This window comes from Polyodon spathula, chromosome 15 (assembly GCF_017654505.1).
Source record: "Polyodon spathula isolate WHYD16114869_AA chromosome 15, ASM1765450v1, whole genome shotgun sequence".
NCBI classification, from domain to species: Eukaryota; Metazoa; Chordata; class Actinopteri; order Acipenseriformes; family Polyodontidae; genus Polyodon; species Polyodon spathula.
This window is the reverse complement of record NC_054548.1, coordinates 10,336,225-10,357,153: the sequence shown is the minus strand read 5'-3', so window position 1 is coordinate 10,357,153 and position 20,929 is coordinate 10,336,225. Positions and strand designations below refer to the sequence as shown.

Below are 20,929 nucleotides of genomic sequence, written 5' to 3'. Positions count from 1 at the left end.
TTTTATTATTTGTTTTTACCTGTGGTGAATTGTTTAGTAATCACCTTGCATATAAAAATAAAAGTCTTCTTTACAGCATTAAAATGTTAGCAGCTGCATACATATTACAGAATGAAGAGCATTTCATTTTGAAGTTGATCGTGGTTTAATTATAGCTATCAAAGGAATGGAGGAAATTAAAAAGATAGATTTTACTCAGATTATAAATTAGCAGTTGTTTGGAAGTGGTGTACAGCAAATTAAATTTATGTTAATTAATTTTCATATTTAATTATTTAAAGTTGTCTATGGATGCTATCAGTTTCTGTACATTTGTGTGAATGTGTGTTTGTAGAAGGCAGTAAAGAGTTTTTTTTTCTAGAACTGCTAAACAGATATACATTCTGAACCTTCACTTTTCTTTTAAGAGACATATTATGAACGAGTTGGTTTGTTTGTTGCAAAGACTGACACTGAAATTCGACTGCCTGTTGATTATCTCAGATCAGCTTATTGTGACTGTTTTTTTCCTCAATAAAGCATGTGTTTTATGTGCCCCCATTGCCTATACACAGTATCCGCCTCAGAAGGTCATTGATTCCTATTCAGCGTTTCTCAAACTATTCTCAACAATGCTTAATATTAAATGTGCTTTAGCAAGAAAGATAGACAGTCAATGGCAGCTTTATTTGCAAGGTTGTGGTTAATCTGTGCTGAAATTGTTTAATTTGTAGCTTGGAAATATGTTTTTGTTTGATCAATAGCATAACAAAAAACCTAGTAATGGTATTCATTATGAAGGCTTCTTGTGTTTCATAATTCATGTCTTAGCAGAAGACTTGATGGAAACATTAGGTAAAGGAAAACCAGAGGATTTAAACATACAAAACTGTATTAAGAATTTGGACTTGCAAATGTGCATCATCAGCAAACATGCTTTGAAACCAGTGTCCAAAGATTAAACTTACAACACATTGTACACAACAACAAAAAACATTTATGCTGTAAACCGTTATTTAAAAAAATGCTGACATCCCTTGAGAAGAAAGCACTGATTACAAATGTACTCTTACATAATATGATGTAACTTATTCATGTGTTTTAGAAAATCAGCATTGCATAGACTCAGATTATACATCCCCAAAGGATACCAAATTGAAGCTTGTGGTTTATAGAAATACAGAGGTAAGAGCATACTAGTAACTAGAAACATTTCACATTTGTCAACCCAAAAGCTGGGCAGTTTTCATGCTTTGGCAGCTCAAAAATGTCAGAAGTACTTGAGTTTAAGTGCAAAACAAAGGGAAACCCATTAAATGAATAAGTCTACTGTGAATGTGAAAATACAATTGTCTGCTTGTGTACAGTAAGGGGGTGAAAGATACATGGTTGGACATTCATACACAAGTAAAGCTTTGTTACCACATGCTGTTAGAGTGCCATTGTCCAGGCAGTACTATTGTATAATAGGACATCCGCAGTAACTCTTGCAGGTTTTGAAAAGTACATACTATAACAGGGGTGGCCCAACCTGACCCCATGAGCCGCAAAACGCATACTATAAAACATGAAAGGTTTGCGAGCAAGACATTTTAAATATTAACATTGTTTAAAAAAAATAAATAATTCTCTCAAACATTAGAATGGAATCTTGGACTTACTCTGTGCATCACAGTAGTTGTTGTCTCTTGATGGCTGCAAAATACACAAGAACAAGGGAGAACATTGCAGAGCCTCACAGCTTCTGTGTAATTTTTATTATACTGTAGATCTACAGTGTATTAAACTTTAAATGTTACACTGATGTTTTTCCATTATTCCTGTTTACACTGTATTTTTTATGCACTTTGAGCCTCATTTAGGAAAGGGCGCTAAACTTTATGGTGCGTGATAAATGCAATTAGTGTGCAAGTTCATGATTTCCGTGTTTACTATTGGAATTTTATTCATTATCGCGGCGATACTTGGCATATTATGGCGCACACTAAATTTAGTGCTTCACACTGTGGTAATCAGAATGAATATGTGATTTGTATTGTAATGCATGCTGATGTATTTAAGTGGACATCCAGTTCAGAATAATGAAAGGAGCTGTGTTCACATGGTATTTACTAAACAACGTTAATTTTATTGTGCACATTAAAGTGAGCTTTCATTATTGCATATGGAAACCAGGCTTTAATCACAGATAGGCACGCTGTTTAAACCTCTTTTTCTGGCCTAAAAACTAGTGATGTTGAGTTCGATTCTTTTTGCTGACTCGGTTTGTTGAATTCGTTCAGTTTAGTGAATCAATTCAACAGATTTGTTTGTTTGATTCACTGATTCACTAACGCGAAATAAATACATCTTGCTGAATTACTTGGTTATGAAAAAAATATTTGAATGGAAAAATCTGTCAGCAAGGGCCATTTGAGTTAAGACTATTCACTTGGTGGGCCCCACCATTAAAAAAAAAAAAAAAAAAAAAAAAAAAAAAAGTGTATATGTGTGCGTGCGTGCGTGCATGTGTGTTAAGGGTGAAACCCAGTGTTCTGGCGAGATAAGGGGACTTGAACTGCCCAGGAGCCGCAGTTTGGCCACCTCTGTACTATAATTTCACTAGATACAAGTGGCCCTGCATTGAGGCCAACAAGAGCAATCACTTCTTGACCTAGGATTTTGATTGTTGACATGTCAGGTATTTGCAAGTTAATTAAGTTAACCTTTACCGTATAATAGTTTTGTATAATCTTTGCAGGTCTAGAAGAATCCTAAAATGTGTTAATTAATGAAAAGGTGTGTTGCTTATCTATTTATCTATCTATCTATCTATCTATCTATCTATCTATCTATCTATCTATCTAATTAAATGTACACATTTTTATATCAATACAGTTCTGATGAATGTACTAATAATAAAGCAAAAACCATCAAAACAGTTCTATCACCTAAGGTCATAAATTGAATTGTGGTCAAAATTAGAAGTGTCCAATGACAAGAAAGGTGACCTTGACATGAGTGTATCCAATTTTGCTCTTATTTAGAAAGAACAATTTGTTTTTAATAGAATAAGAAATACTTGACGAATATGTCTGAGTAAAGCATTCAGTAACCAGAAAAAAATGATCTATATATAGATTTCTTTAGACAGAAAATGTCTCTAATACGTTTTCTTTCCAAACAGCTCGAGTCGAGTACTTGTCCAGCTGTTCCCAACACTCCAGTTTAAAATCCAGTTTACCCTAAACCAGGGTTGTCAGACTCCGTTCCTGGAGGGCCGCAGTGTTTTCTGGCTTTTGTTCCACTCAAGCTCCCAATTACTTAATTATTCTAATTATTTGATTAATTGGACAAATTTAATTCTTCTCTCCAGGCCTCAAAATGTTTCATAAGTAGTGTACCTTGAATCAAGCTTATGTTTTAAATCACCAAGTGTAAAAGACCTTGAAAAATATTAAATAAGTCTAATTGAACAAATAATTAGATACATTATGTTCATTGAGAGCTTATGGTGATTTAACTGTTTTAACCCGTTAAGTACCAAATACATTTTTCTTTGAAAGAAATCAGAAAACACAAGCTGTATTCATGTAATTTGATGCGTTCTAAATCAATATTTCTTAACAGAAAAAAAAAATTGTTTTGGCAACAAATTTAGTGGACAGTAAAGTTAGATGCACCCGTAATCAGACTAGTGAAATTTCACACCGGCTATGAAGCGCAACACATAGAAAATGTTGCTATCTCTTCACAGTGGGTTGGAAAACACTAAGAAATAAAAAAAAAAAATAGCCTTCAGTTGCTTGTTTTTATATTAAGGCATCATAAAAGCATCTGAAGGGCTATCTATATTTGCAGAATTAACGGTTACATTTAGACTTTTTCACTTACTAATTGTACTTCATGTTTACAACCCACTCGTGTGATATGCATTCCCCTTACATTATCCTCCTAGGATGCTTTGTTGTTGTTCACAAAAACTTACATTCTTGTTTTATGGCTTTACCTAATATTTAAATTAACATTGAACATTAGAGTAGGAAGTAACAAGGATTTGACAAAAGTTTTGACTAGAAACCTTTTTCAATGCCTTCAATGGTACAGTAGTATTTAATTTAGTTCAGCAATCACTGGGAAGCACTCTATCTCCCTCTAATAGGGACAGACCATTTGAATCTGTCTTTTTGCTCTTCAAAACTGTCTGATCCTGAAAATCAGTAGCTTCTAACCAATTTTGCACTACTTACTGTCATCGCTTCCACTTTCTCAGGGACTCTTTGAGTCTCTCTCGGAGAGTCATGGTTTTTGTAAATGCCAAGTGCACTCCTTTCCTGGAAAGCGTTCAAAGCTGTGTGCATTTAGTTTAATGCAAAGTCACATCTGTGATAATTAGCATTAATGTACTGGGTGCAGAGAGTGTGTTGGTACATTAATTAGTAATATTGTTTGATGGACTGGAGGAGAAACTTGTAATGCATCAACAGTCAGAAAGAGGGTTTTAATATGACCCATTAGCATTGATTGGATGGGAAGCAGTCATAAATCTGAGCTAGCCCAATATGATTGAATGCCTCTGCTCGGCTTCTGTGGAATGGACAAGATGACTTATAAACACTCACTAAATAAATTAGACTATATCAAGCAAAGTGAGTCAAAGAGGCCAAATCAAAGCCATTCTCCTAATGCTTGAATACATTATGTCATTGTAAATGAAAGTGATTAATTACTTAGTGTTTACTTAAAAGCTACTCGTTCATTTCCAGCAACAGAAGACCGAGATCAGATTGATGTTGTCAAAAAGAACAGCTTGTTTTTTTTTTTTTTATAAAGAAAAGGAATGTCATTTTTTATAAAATATTGCAGCATTAAATCCAATGAGTGTTTCTTTAATAAAAAAAGTTATTTAAATAGGTATAGTACAAGGTTATATAATTTCCTTTTAAATGTTTACCATAAAGTGTTTTTTCACAATGTTGATATGTGAAATTAAGCATGGATTAGGCATTTACAGTCTTATACAAAGGAACCTCAAAGTGTTCTACATTGACTTTATGTTAATTATTGTTCTAAACACTACCTTAATTGGATGGCATTATTAGCTAAAGTGATGCTGCTACATTTGTGGTTTTGTTTTGTTATCCCTGTTGTGACTATTCCCACTGGATGACGTGTTGTGGTTTGGGAAGAGCAATGTTGATTGAAATGATGTTGGGTGAAATAGGACAGGAATGTTTATTTACTTTAGCCAGGATGAGGGATATCTACTTCCTTACTGTAATTCCACCTCAGGATTGGCCATACACAGCTGGGGTGTGGTAGGAGTATATTTAACCCTGGGCAGTTGTTTTTTTAATGGATTTCAATATACTGGTTGTGTGTTAGTGTAACTGAGAAACAAGTGTAGATTAGGCATATCTCTGGAAACTGCAATTACAATGTGACACAAAAAAGTCTGTAAATTCTTTCTCATATAATTTGTTGTCTTTTCCAAAACACAGCTGTTCAGCTTCAGGAGTCTTTCTACATATGTCATTATAGGGTTGGGGGATGCTGGGGGTGGGTGTGCTGTTTTCAGCAGTCGTTTACTCAGTGGATGTAGAGCTCACGTTGTCGCAGAAATACTCAGCTATCAAAACCGACTTTCTCTGACATTCAACACAAAAGCCCTTCAGCAGCAGAGAGGGAAAGCTGCACACTGGGTGAACATTCTGAGAAACAAGCTTCCTAATGAATAGAGTCGTGTACCGGCATGGCTCAGTGGATCAGTAATTTATCAGCAATTTGGAGCTTTCTCTGCAGCTTTGAATTAATTCCTCACACGCTCGGAGAAATGCATTAGAAAGGTGCCAGGTTTTCTTTTTTACAGTGTTATTTTGTATAAGAACACCATTGGCACAATACAATATGGCTGTTAAAAATATAAGTACAATCTTGTTGGATATTGTTTACAGTACTGATGGTTTACGCTGACAAAAAACTAGTCCCAACACCATCTGTGTTGGATACAGTAGCTAAATGTTAATGTATTTGTTATTGGTAAGCTGATGTGTTTTTGGGTTTTTTTTTTACACTGATGTATTCTAATATTCTCTCAATAAAGTTCCATTGCAGTAGATACAACAGTAGATGCAACTATTTATATAAATTTTGTATAGGGCAGTTAATCATTTGAAGCCTACTCTGGTGGAAAAGTAAGATAACCAGAAAAATGATCATAATTCCATAACCATAATTCCTTACAAAACATCAAAGGCATTTCATTTTACTCTTCTATAGTATTCAGTGTATAATTTAATTTACTATAATCTTGTGCTACCTGGGACTGCATTGTCTGTTTGAAGTCAGGTTTCCAAAGAAGAATTAGAAGCAGATCGGTTCTCAAAGTGTATTTGTACAGAACAGCTTTGTACAACTTTGTCATATCCAAGTCGATGGAGGAGAGTCTCTTCATGTGGTTACAAATTACCTATACAGTGCTCCCCCTTTAAAACGCTGTAGCCCAGGGGCCATATAATGACATCATCAGTGCTAGTGCAATGGCATTATGGGGCAAAAAGGGAGCCATGACCATAACGCCACAAAACCTGTTCCACTGTATAAAGGGATGGTCTATAACAAAGGAGCACTGTATTGCACAATTAGGTATCATATGTCTTTGAGTCACAAATATAGAGGGTGGAATCCAATTTTATTATCTACTGCTAGGAATGCAAATGAGTATTGTACATGTATTCATCCCTTGGAACCTCAGATATGGTCAGGTATAGGTTTTACTCATGGGTTTTCTCTACATATGTAGAAAAGTACATTGCAAATTAGTGGCAAGCGCAAGCCCTGTTTGATGATCAATCTTCTGTGTACTCAGATAGACATATCATCACAAAAATCTCTGTCTTGCTGTTACTCAAATATCAGTGGCTTACCAATGTAGCAAATGTATAATTTTAATGGAATGACCTTGGTGAAAAAATAAATAGTATTGATTTAAAGGTGATGAAAGAAAGAAACCTCTTGCATCACAGACAGGTAAGTAAATTGTAAAGTGGCATCAAAATGCAATTTTCCAGCTGTTTGCCCTTTAAAAAAGACTTTAATTGAATTTTATTTATAAGCTAAGGTACATATTAATAGCATGTGTCTTGTGGAAGCTAGGTAGCTCACTTGACTCCAGGTACTGAGTGTATAACTATTTTAATGCCCAACAAGGGAAGAAACCATGAAACAGACCAGTAAGGATGCTCACAGGCACCGATCGCAGCCAGGGTTAGTGTGGTTGTTGATGGTTAATTTGATATCTTCCAACTTAAACTATAACTAAAAATTAAGCTAACTATCTGTAATGTGTTAAACATAGCTCATGTTGAAAACAAAAAATAATAATTTACACAATTACACAAAAATGCTTTGAAAAGCACCCCCATACAAAATATTATAGCAAGCTTATGCAGTCACATTCTACTAAGTAAGATTCCTTGGATGATGGGTGACACGAGACCACTACTCTTTGAGATGTATGAGGAATTGCTTCTATATCATACCAATGGACTGTTGTGACAATTGATTTTGTTGAGGTCCAGTGACCATTGACTGAAAAAACAGAAAAGTAATAAGCAAAGTAGTTTCATAATATTCCTGGTTACAGACATGTGTGCTTAGTCACAGAGGTGAAATATAAGACGTAAAAACCAACAAAATGATTGTACATGTATACTGTGGACAGACAAACTGACGAAAGAGACAGTATCCAGACCGACCGTGTGGGCTCTAATGCACTCTCGAATTGCACCATATTAAGCAATACAAAAATTAATCACAAGATTACAAAGATCACAGGATTATCTTAAACACAAACACTGCAGCAAAATTGTGTTACATCATCACAAAGTTTTTTAGCTGCATTAAATACCTTTGAGATATGTTAATTGAAAGTAATTACAATGTTCAACAGTTCTGTAAAGCTAAAAGATACAATTGAGCTCTCTTGTTTCCATAATTCTAATCAGGTTTCCAAGGAAACCTCCAGAAACTCAGGGCAAATGAAGGAGGGAGGGGAGATCTCCAAGGTAATGTATATGCTTCAGTTTTACAGATTATTCTTGGAGTAAACCATTTCCCCGGAAAAAAAAGTGCATGTTTTGTCTTGTCCCACATTTTATCCCGAGTATCATGACATATGTCCATTCTGGATTATATTGTTTGATACAAGTGCCTTTGTATCATAGCATTTCGAAATCACATTTATATTCTTTTCATCCCTTTATTGTGCCCTGTCCTACATTAATGACATGCCACGTGTAGTACCATTCAATCCTTCCTTCCCATTTAAAAATACTGTCAGATCATTCCATTTGAGTCATCAGAGAGTCTTCTAATTCATCGTACAAGTTAATGTTGTCTCTTTATATCTTTCTAGGCTGTGCTGCCTCCCCCCTCATCGTCAGCATTGACTTACCATACCCTGGAAAGCCCCTGTAGCTCACTGAGGGGGGAGATTCAATCAAAATACACAATGTTGCTTTATGACCCGCAAAGTAATATAATATAAAGCTTATCTACTCCTTCTGTAATCCGTTAAACATATCTTACATTGAAAGCAAAATATAATAATTTAATAACTTACACAATTACACTAAAAAGCTTTGTAAAACACCCCCATACAGAATGTTATAACAAGCTTAAATGCGGTCACATTTCACTAGGTAAGTGTCCTTGGATGATGCTTAACCTTGGTCAGAACCATTCAAAATATTCCAGTCATTTTGGACTGATTTTAAAAAAGAATGCAACCAAGCAACACCTTATAAAGCAGACAAAAAGAAAGACCAAAAATACAAAAAAATCCTATCTCTCCTACAGATACATAGATCATGACACCCTGCCAGAATATATTCCCATATTCTGAATATAGAACTTGGTAATGCCACTACGTGCAATACAGAATACCCCTTACACACGATAAAGAAAAGAAAGATTTCAAGAAATGTTGACTGCTTTTTTTGGTAAGGGGTGGCACAAATTCACGTGGGTGTTATCAGCTCAGTCAGACCTGCAACAGCAATGTTTTATATGCTAAGGAAGCTGAAGTTTACAGACAGGCAGTTTTGATGTCTGGATAAAGCTACTGTTGCTAGGGGTAATGTTTGGTTTTGCTAGATATGGGATATGAATTATTACCTTTATCCACATTAGATGTTACAGTATTGAACACATAATTTCAATTAAGCAATGCAGTGTACAGTACAATAGCTATGAAATGGAAATGCCCCCTAAGAATACAATGTCAATTAGGCGGAACTGCTGTGTCATTAAGGAGCATTTGATTAAGCACAGTTGACTGCACCTTCACTTCACTAATGATGAGAGCCTCAATACACAGTCTTACTCTTTCTGTGAACATCTCTCAAACAATTAGAAGCTAAAGCAGGTCTACAGTTTTTTTTTTTTTTGTTTTGTAAAAAGAGACGCCTTCAGTTCTACCACCTTGAAGTTTGATCTCCTGAAGCTCTCTGAAGCTGTTAGCTAAGGAAGGTTGGTTCTGTACAGATCTGAACGGGCGACCTCAAAGGCTTGTAAATTAGGTGGCGGTTTTTGCTTAGTAGGGGAGCACACTTCATTCTGACCTAAAGCTTAACCAACCCCCTGTGTGTTCTTCAAGTTACTCATGTGCAGCCAACATTAAATCACTCATTGTCACTGGAACTGACTTGAAAGCAATTTTAAATAAGACTTGTTCATTTCCAGCAACAGAAGACTGAGATCAGATTGATTTCAATCTGGACCCGTCCTGTAAGAATTGCAGGCTGGCCGAACTTCAGCTCTCTAATGTGCACTGACAGTAGTTACCTCATGAGAGCCCAATACAAAGGACACAAGAGAGACAGGCTTTAAATCTCCAACTGCATAAAAAATATGTAGGCAGAATATGTGAATGTGAGTATATTATACTGTCAGTGAAATATAGGAGGTTATTTATAAAGAGTAAAAAAGGTGAAACGTATATAGGTGACAGATTTATGTGTAATGGCCATTTGCAGATTGGAGATTACAGATAGAACTGACAGCAGCCTCACTTTGATACTAGAACAAAGTGAAATTAAGTTTTACAGACTGTTTTCATGGGTCAGATGGAAACCACAACTCATTGCAAGATCTTGAAGTTTGAATGATATTTAATTAACCAGTAAATCCCAGCTTGGTAAAGGAGGCACTGTATCTCACTTCTAAATCTGATAGCTTTATATTCTTATGAACCAACACCTGTTACAATTAAAAAAGGATTAATGCTGTGTTAGAGGTGTGTTTTCATAAAATTAAAAGTTAGACTTTCTTTAGTGACACAAAAAAGACATTTCATCTGTTAACTTTTTGGTTTCGTCAAATGTTACCTAACAACAAGGTATTACCTGGGTTTGAGCAAATATACTGACATTTCTTCATTAAAAATAAATAAATAAATAAATAAAACTGTTTATTTGCCAAGAGATCTGGAATGATTTACAATCTGAAGGTACATATCCATCAAAACTGTATCTATCTGTGACAGCTTACTGAAATAAATGCATTTATTTCACTAGAGTTGAGACAGTGGAGAGCAAATAGACAGATCCTTAATACATTAGAGCATAACGTATATAGAAGTATTGTCCAAATTGCAGTTTAGAAAGTTTTTTTTTTTACTCAAAAGTTTTATAATATAATATATGTAATGTGTTGTAAAGGGTAATATTAAAAAGTTTAGCTCCCTGCTAGATGATTTTATGTGTATAGACTTCACAGTTCCTTTCTGCTGTACCTATAATAGGAGGGAGAGGGTAAACAGCCAGTGTTATTATTTCAGTCTCTGTCATTTTTCCAGTACAAACAGGAATATAAAGAAATTGTTTTGTTGAATGGGGACTGTGGTTTCACATTTAGCTCCTTAAACAAATCTGCGTGCGCCTGGAGTTCTTGAAAAAGGCCCTGGTAATAATTTGCAGATTGGAGTTTGCACCATTTACTCCATCTGCTCCTTTGTGCATTGGCCCAGATCAACGTCTTGTCTAGGAAGACAGCAAGTTGTCTGAAGCCAACAGACGTCTGAATAAAATGGAGAGCCGTCTCTTAAAAAACTTTAGTGCATAAATGCAAAGTGAACATTAAAACTTTAAAGTCAGCAGACACAAGGGAAATGTTACCTTCATTATCATGATACAGTCTCCCATTCCAAAGCCAAAGCCTCTGTGTGCTTTACTACAGGTATTCTTTTGTTTACCCAACACTTGTAATGATAGTATTTAGCGTTCGCCCCACACTTGGCTGTCTCAGAGTCTCATCTACTGGTATCTGGTTTGTCTGGTATATTTTTTTGATATGGCACTCTGATAACCCTGTGTGTGCTGCTGAGAAATAAAACCTTATAAAAAAAAGAAATTAATATTCAATAGAACTGATTTTAAACAATTTATATCCGTTTTTAATAAGAATAGCAATGGATTATTTGGTTATCCTCATTTGTGGAATAACAACAGTACTCTATTCATGGTGTATCCTTGTGGCAAAGTGGTTTGTAGTTGACAGATGCAGTGGTGATGCGGTAATGATAGACACAAGACAGTTTACAGTGAAAAAGCAGCCCTTGATTTGCTGATAAATAATAATACCTGGCTCTACACAATGATGTGTGTCGCTCAGGTGGAGATTCAGTACAGTTTATCCGTGACAACATGGTGTAGAGTGAGACGGGGTGGGTGCTGGCTTTTAGTGACAGCTACCGGATTAGTTATCCATCTACAATTGACAAATAACACAAGTTACAAGACTGGCAAAAAACACACAAAAACTCACAGTTTTCTACACAGTACCCCTTGCAGGTCGTTTGTAACCGTAACATAAGGAACAGATCGCTCAGCCACACACACTGATATACCTTCAGTCACGCCCCCTTTGGTAGCGAGTGCAATCACGTCTCCTCCGATCCATGACTGACACATCGCCTAAGGGCAGTAAGGCACTGACTTCTAGTATTGTGGCTTCACCCCCTTTTTGGATGGTCGACTTCCGACAGACTCTGGAATGAACTGTCAAACCATCCAGTCCAGGGCACACTCTTCCTCTTATACAGCGCCCTCACAGGTCGGGAAGGAGGCTGTTGACTCAGATTCATTCTCTTTCTGTCACAATCCTTTATATACTTTTTGTGGGGGTGGGGGGGTTGCACACTGAAAAATTCAGAATTGCAAAGCCTTCACTGAATCACTGTACTGTACAATTACCAGTATATCAGCTTTGGGTGGCACTATGGACTAGTCAGTGTCGAGGCCTGGGAGTCAGCTTTGGAATCTCAACACAGCTTCTGGGGCCAGGCACCCAGGTGTTCTACTTGGCATCATTAAGATTTATTGTCCCTCTCTGTCTTTGTGTCTTAAGTAAACATATCAAACAGATGTTCAGCTTTGCATACCGCATAAATTGTAGCAATTGTGGTGGAGAACAGAAATGAAGATATGGTTAAATTAAACAATATTTACAGGTTATGTACAGGGAGAAACCTTTGAAGTGATGATTGTATGCCTTAATTTTGACTGCTATAAGTAGTTTGTTAAATAAGATTATTTTTGTATTAGGTAAATATTAAATGGCATTTTTCAAAGTGTAGTAGGCAAGGCTGATTCAGTTAGCCAATAACTCTATTAAACATGTTGAACTGTTAATTGTATTTTTAATGCAGCTACGCTGCAGTCACAGTGCTGTCAATCTGCACCCCATCTAAAATTGAAGAAAGTTGTCTCTTTGTTGACACATGGCCAGGTTTGCAGAAACAGTGAAGTGTAAAACAGAGGCTTTGGCTGAGAACTTTCAGTTGCCTTAGGTGAACTGAGTTTTCTCCAGTTGAGTCACTGAGACTTGCACATGGAAAAAAAAACACTACTTTGACAGTAGAAGAGAATGGCGAGTTTACTCAATTAAGTTGTACATGCCCAAGGGCAATATTTCAGACAAAGGGAATTAAAGATTTTTTTTTTTTTTATTCGTTAGATTTGAACCTTTCTTTATTTTTGTGACTGTCTGAAAACTTTTTTATTTAGATTTCCCTTGACTGGCTTTCTATGACTGACACTCATACAACATTATTCTAAATATAACTACTGACGTATTGGTGGCCTCTAAGGAATGGCTCCAGTCAAAGGGTGATTTTATATAATCCTTGTAAATAGCTTGTTGTAAAGATAAAGTCTATATTCAGCACATTCAACAGTACAGGACTGTCAGTGTTAGTGTTTTTGTTACTTTACAAGCACAATTGAAAATGGGCATGTCCCTGGTTTTCTGTGCATCAAAAGCATTCAGTCTAATAACACAAATCAAGAACATTTCTTATTTTACTGTGTGACAACTAGAAATACAAACATATGTTCTGCCTTTGCTGCACATTTAAAGGACATTTAAATGCATTTCAACAAACATGATTGTGGGCTACATAATTTTCAGGTACAGTATGTAACTAAAAATAGCAGTAGCATCTTCAGACAAAAGTGGGGAGCCATTTTTGCTGGCTTCTTCAAAATGTGAAAGCATAATACATTTTATGAAAAAGAAGATATTTAAAGAAGTAGTCCTGTAGTATTAATATGTTGGATGTGAAGCATAATTGTGTTGCTACCCAGTTCTGGCTAAAGAAATGAGCTGATGGAAGAATTCCGAGCTGGTCCATTTGATATAATTAAGGGTAACTGTATTCAAAACCACAGTTGAGGTTGTCTTAATGCTCACCTTTTGTACAAGGTTCTTCAGTGCCATTATTATATCAAATACTTACTCTGAATCACCCTTGCAGAAGCATTCTACCACAGCATTCCCAGAAACGACTTGCACAGGAGCACACTGGAACTCGTTATGGTGTTACTGCCATTCAATCAATTACTAATGCGTGTGTATCAATTCATATTTCTGTGATGTCATTGTTTTTGTCAACAGTTTTCAAATGTTACCACTGTAGCAGCATCCTACCAGTGGCTCATTTCCTTTTATTTAACCTTGTGTTGCCCTTGCCCCTTTGTACATAACCTGTGTTTACATTAAAGATTATTTAGTAGTGATCAGCTTTGAGACTGGGTAATGCTGTTTTTCTTTTTGGTATGAAAGGATTGTCTTTTGTCTTTCCATTCTGGTTGATTTAAAATAAATTCAAGAATTACTGATAGACAGTGTAGAGCTGTGTTTTTTAATGATTAATTTAAACATTTTACGTCATCTTTTATTTTTTATAAACTGACCAATATCCTTTGATTGCCTTCTGACTTAGAGTTCAGGAGTTAATCATTATAGCTTTAGGGCAATACATGCTTTCAATTGTTGTGCTTCATGCTGTTGTGGAATATTGCCCGTTTTATAAGAACGATATTTAGGGTTTAATTGCCATACAGCATGCACTTTAACAGCCCCTCCTCTATCTCCAGGTGTCCATTGAGGAGCGCCTAAAACAGCTGCATGAAGCCCACAGGGACTTTGGCCCAACATCACAGCACTTCCTCTCCAGTAAGTTAACACAGTAATGCCTTCATGCCAAATACCTTCCCTCAGGTGTAATGCCAGCACCAGTGCACATGGCAGGGGATGAGGTGTGTTGATTTCTGCAGATTTGTTCTATAAATGAGAGGAGTGCCTAGTGATACCATGTAATTTCATCAAGTTGTAGAGCAGCTGGCCTAGGTGCATTATTCAACCAAGTGCAATGCATTTTAAAACGTGTTGCCAATATAGTGCTTGTTTTTACACTGGAATAGAACAATAACTTGTATCAATCAGCAACGCATACAGGATGTGCAATTCTATTAAATCACACCTGCTAATTTCAATGGATACAACAGTGTGAGCCTCAGGGGGAGGCTTATAAAGAAAGGGTGAAACTATAACTAATTGGCTGTAATTGATTGATCTTTTAAAAAATGCATCAGTTCTTTATCATAATCCCCAGGGTTAATGAAATTCCAATTGTTGTGTGTTGACATTACCTTCATCACATCTCAGCAGTTTTATTGGAGTACAAATTCCATTACAGTTAATATTCACAGGCACAAGCAGCTTTGAATAAACTCAAATGCACCTATTATATGTTAGTGTGAATGAGAGAGGGTTTCAATAAAAGGAAATACTAGAACAGCTTTTTATATGCCACCCCCCTTACACTTAGCATACATTTTAAATCAGTGAAATTAAATCCTTTTTTTACACTTAGCGAGTCAACATTTAGCTAACATTTCTACAAATAAATCTGTGAAACAATACATGTAACTCAAATCTTTTTTTTTTTTTTTTTTAAACTTGGCAAGTCAACTTTTACCTAACAGATAAATCTGAAAAACATAGATCGTTCAGCAATTAAATCTGAAAATTGAGCTTATTTTTTTTTCACCAGCTAAATCTGAAGCTAAATGAGCCCATTGAAGCGCATGGTTTGGTATGCTGCAGAGCTGCTTTTACACTCAGAGAGCTAATGTCTCTGCTTCCAAGCCTCTGCATACTACAATGCCAAAAAAATGTAGCACTTTTCAGAACTTTTAAGAATGTGTTTGTTAACATTTATGTATTAAGCTAAATCATATCATTTTTGGTTAAATCTAGGAAAAAATACACGATTTACATTAAATCCAGGAAAAAGAAAAACTGTTATACATGGAAGGCTGCCATATAGTATATGGGAAAACTACAAACTGCAGTTCGAAGCAAAATGTGTTCATCTTATAGAGTAATGCAAAACTTTTGGTCTTAGTCAGTGTGTTGCAGTTACCCTGCGTTAAACAGCTGTTTTCTAATAAATATGCTTATTACACTATATTTATTTTTTTTAGTTTTCTAATAGATATTGTTATGTTATATTTTTTTTATTTACTTCATACAGTAAATATTTTCATCTGTATTATAAGATCTACTGTTGCAAGTTTTATCCTAACACTATATCATTATTGTACTGTAATTCTGTAATACTCAGTGTAGACAGGGCTAGACAAATCCTGAAGTAGCTTTCCCAAAACTACACGTAAAGCAACACTGCATAAAAATTACGTATTTTTTTTATCTCATTCGCCAGATATTTTGTTTGCAAATATGTATACCCAATGACCGTCTGTTTTTTAAGAAGTGAACTGAGAGTAATGACAGGGACATTTTTAAAAATATGTCATATTTCCAAATTAAAATAAAGTGTTTGTTTAGGGTTTTTTCTTCCTAGCAGTCAACAACAGCTTTTTAAAAATGTTCTAGAAAACTGAAACAGAGATTCTTGTAAAAAAAAAAAATGTCACAAAGAATAAATCAATGATAGTATCCCTGAGAGGTTTATTTTACGTTGTGACCTCACTTGTCTGAAGGCTGACTAATGATACAGTGCTGACATCTTGATCTTAAAAAGGTAATTAAATCGGCTGCATATTCCTCTGTTCTTCCGCCACGGTCTGGAAGTTCAGATATTACTCCCCCAAAGGAGGATCAACTGAGTTAGATTGATTCTTAACTCCACAGGGCATTTGCAGTATAAAAGAGGTATAAGAAATGCCATCACAGACCACATTTTCTTCATGACTAAGACAATATCATTAAATAAATATGAGTGTAGTTCCATGAGTAAATTATAAAAGAAAAACAAAAAACAACTGTAACATCACAACAGTTCCAGAAGTGTAATTTGCATCACTAACCTTGAACAGTTTGACTTTCCTTTTTGCAAATAAAATGGTGCCAATTCCACGTGGTCGTGAAGGAGTTATAGCTAATTCCCTATATATCTTACCTGTCGTGAACTTCCATTTTATGTAGATCTTGTAAATGTAGTTTTGAATGCAGACATGTATTTTCATTTAAAATGATGTGTTCTACCATACTATGTTAACGGAAGTTCTTAGCTTGCATGCATTACTTTCAGGAATCGTGTTTCTAGAATTTCAGCTCAGCAGTGTCTTTCAGGTCAGAACTTGATTACAGATGTTAAGGGATGTAGCTGGTTGATTAATAATAGCAATTACAAACCTATTTAGTATCACCAGCCAATCAGTTTCCAGCTCTAGCAGACATTAATAGACAGTAGGAACATCACCTCATCACCTTCGAATCAAATCTAAAATCAAACCACGCAAGTGCATTTTTTTCATTTTGACTTGCCTTAATGAAAGCTCAGTTCACAGTAAATACTAACCAAAGACACAATTGGTCCAAATTAATTTTATTAACCACCAAGACCAGCCAATTAATACTTTGCGCCAACAACCAATCCTGTAGCCGAGTCAGCCATTCGCAGCTTGTGAGCTCGACTGGAGCTCAGACAGCATCTTTCAAAAACAACAAACCGAGACACGGACAATTCAGTAATATTGCTTCATTCAGATATCTATACTATAAGCAAGTCTGATAAGTAAAAAAGTTATTTGTTTAATAAAGTTATTTGACTGAAAGATCATGAATGTTGTTCAACAAATTATGTTGTTTCTAAAATGCGTGCAAGTAACACATTATTTTTATTGAATCTTTTTATATATTTTTCAGTCTGCCCAGGTTTAAAAATGAAAATGTAAAGGTGCTTTTAGTAAAATTAACTAACTTGTGATGTTACTGGCTCAGTAAGTGGTATATTTATTATATTAATATCTGTTCACAGTGCAAACTCGCTGCTGTAACCACCCATAAAATGCTTAATCTCAATTTTGGGGGGACGGAAGGAAGCAGTCTTATTTCATCACGTTATCAAATAAATAATGTTTCCCTTGTATAAATAATAGCTTGTGCCACATCACACATTGTAGTATGTGAAATCAGTACAATGGTAAAAATATGAAAAAATAACATTAAAAAAATAAATAAATAAATAAATTAAAAATATGACCTGGTTCATATTGATTTTAAAAAAGGTTGATCTGGGAATTAATTTCAGTTATCTGGAGCCAAAGAGCTAAAGGTTCACATTCCCACCTGTTTCTGTTTTCCTGGGCATCTAATGATGTCACAGAATGGAGAAAATAGAACAGGAAATGCCTTGGAACTTTATTATTGACAGTAAACAATAGAAAACCATTCTGTTGACTGTCAAGAGCCAATTAAGTTGCTCATGAGGTCTGTGGACCATTGATTCCAGTGTTATCACAGGATGAAATTGACCTGAATGCTGAGCCTGAGGTCTGCAAGTTTAGTCCTGCCTTGGGACAAACAGGAATATATTCCATTTACCAATCCTCAGCTTGGCTAGTATTGGATCTTTCATAGGAGATGTTATTTTTTACAGATAATGAAGCCAATATCCCATCCACTATTATGTGGATGATAAGGATCTCTCGTGGCAGTTTTCAATTCAGAGGGTCTTGCATTACCCTGGTGAAAGTCATCCATTTAAACCTGGTGACTCCTTTTAAAATGAGACAAAGGCTACTTACTACCCAGTGTTAATAAAACCAAAGACAGTGGTCCCTGTAAGATGCAATGGATGAAGTAGTGTGCATTTGCATGCACTGTAAGAGATTTCATTTTTGTATAACCTTGGACCACTTTGAGACCTAGTTTATAAATTTAAATGGTAATAAGATCTGCTGCTGTTTCCATCATTAAAATAGGGCCAAGTATGTTAGGATCTGTAACAGCCATACATTCTCACTTTTCCAACAGCATAAGAGAGGAGCCTGAAGAAAAAAAAAAACATTTGGGAAACTTTACTTGATAAGGGAAAAAGCCAAAATGGCAGATCGTCTGCTTGTTCAGCTCTTTATCTGGTGGTTGAAGTGCAAGTAGGTTTGCATTTATCTTTACGCTTGAGCAAGTTTAATTTCTCTCATATTAGGAGAGATTCTTCAGAGCAGTAGGTTAATCCTTCCAGCCTTCACGGGCAGCTAAGCAAACAGACCCATATCAGGCAGGCTGAGTGTGAAGTACAAAAATTGTAATTCCAAAGATTAATGTTGTCTTTCCTCTTTGCTTTGAACCTGACTTCCATGTCTACGTTTTTCTTGTTTACAGCTTCTGTCCAGGGTCCCTGGGAGCGGGCAATATCACCAAACAAAGTGCCGTACTACATTAAGTGAGTATACCGTGGGCCTTCCATGCAATTATTAAAAAACAGTATTTATGTGAGGGAAGCCTAGTCTTTTCGATAATCATTACCTTGCTCAGGAAATTGTTGTTCATGCAGCTGAAGCTGAAATCACAAGCTGAATGTTTTTGTAGTAGTTTTTTAACCATTTGCTTGAAAAAGAAAAAGTACTCCCCGACCAGTACCGTTACAAAGGGTGTTGATGCCTATGTGTGTGTCAGTGTCTGCTAATGAAAACAAAGAATCTTTACATGCTGTTTACAGACTTGCTGATTGCCTTTTGTTTTTACCCTAACCATGGTTGTTCTAAACTAATTGCTGCGTTTGTGTCTGCTTTCTGAATGAGTAATACATGCTAAGTGTATTTTGGAAATGTGGTTTTAAAAACAAGACTATGCAGTATCTAGAAGTGGAAATTGTTGTCCTTTTTAGTTTAATTGGATGTGAATTTAAAGGCCTAAAAGTGAAAAATAATATAAGGGTCACTTTTATGAACCAGTTAATTTCGAAGATCCTCTGGGGACACTTTTTTCAAACTGTGTTAGTGATTTTCCTGTTGTCTTGATGAGGAGAGGTACACAGTCTATGTAAGTTTCCCTTTCAGAACAGTACAGAAGAAACTCAGAAGGTTCTGTGATATTGTTGACTGAACCCACATAGACTTGCCTTCTCTTAGAGAAATATATTCTTTGAATGCACAGGTTGTCTGCAGTGGATGGTCCAGAATCACTGAGGTGTCTGCAAAGATCCCTGTGATATACAGAGACTGCATTTATTTAAATAGAAATTCTTGCTACTTTTGCTAGGTGGGTTATGATTGCCCTTGCCCATGTACAATAAAGGGTTGCATTGTATAAACCAGGCTTCTCATCACTGAAGTTTGTCAGGAACAAGACTCGTCCTCCCTGTTTGCGGTTTTACAAACAAGATCTTGCACGCCATCAGCCTCTGAAACCCTGGTGTGGTTAATTGTGTAGTTTGCCTCATTAGGAACAGTGATTAATATTTATCATGACCGTTTTCAAAAACATGAATTGGAACCTGACAAATTAGAAAAACGGAGGCCATTTGCAGTGGTTACTAGGAATCTCTGTGAAAAATAAATGGCAGGAAATCTTACTTTGTTGTAAGTAATGTATAAAAACAAAATACATAAATCACAATAACACAGACAGAGATACATTACCAACCAACCGGTAAAGGTTAAGTCTTGCATAGCAGAAAGCTGCAGTAGTACCTGACATAGATATAATCTGCCCAGGCTTTTGCTACAGATCATTACCATGTAAATATCCTGTAAATGCAGTTTTAACTAAAGTGAAATGATAAAATAGATGTTATGTGTATTTAAATTGCCTTGTCCTCTTATTAGGGCAAATAGGTTGGATGCTGTACATCTGTATCATTGTATTCACATCAGTACCTTTTCATGTGTATTAATATAGTTAAAAATATTACTTTAATATGAAAGATGTTTGGTGTTCACAGTGTTGTTTGATTTTGGTGGGTTAGACTCCTAACCTTTAGAACTACAATCAGCCCTGACACTGTATCTCTTCCTCCAGAGGTCAGACTTTACTCCATCGTATAAACAATGTAGATGTGCTACAGGACCAGAAGCTGTACAGATTGCAAAAGGAGCCACTGTCCATTACTGATAAAAGATATGTGAGGAAATGTCCCCCTTCTTTCATTTAGCATTATGATAGAGCAAAAAGGAAACACCTTATTTCAAGTCAGAATTCAGTGCAATGCCCTTATATTTTATCTGGAGTGTAGGAAAGGGGCTCACTTATTCTTCCCCTACTCATGGGTATCAACACTTCCTTTTGAAGAGGTGTTTTCAAAATGGCCACGTGCCAGCAAGCTGAGCAATTAGGCTCTTGCTAAATCTGCTACAGGAGTCACTCAACCAATAACAAG

The 20,929-nt window shown here is 35.8% G+C and overlaps 1 protein-coding gene across 7 annotated transcripts in view; it reads left to right on the top strand.

The window, feature by feature from the left end:
- Positions 1-20,929, top strand: part of LOC121327814 (dystrophin-like) — a 222,876-nt gene that overhangs the window by 140,764 nt on the left and 61,183 nt on the right. For 4 of the 7 annotated variants that reach the window (XM_041272024.1, XM_041272026.1, XM_041272025.1 and 1 more), the window contains exons 17-19: positions 7,965-8,024; positions 14,397-14,475; positions 18,934-18,994. In XM_041272024.1, the coding sequence (XP_041127958.1) occupies positions 7,965-8,024; positions 14,397-14,475; positions 18,934-18,994 (200 nt within the window). The remainder of the gene's footprint in view (positions 1-7,964; positions 8,025-14,396; positions 14,476-18,933; positions 18,995-20,929) is intronic. The other 3 variants (XM_041272029.1, XM_041272027.1, XM_041272030.1) reach the window with 1 other exon arrangement.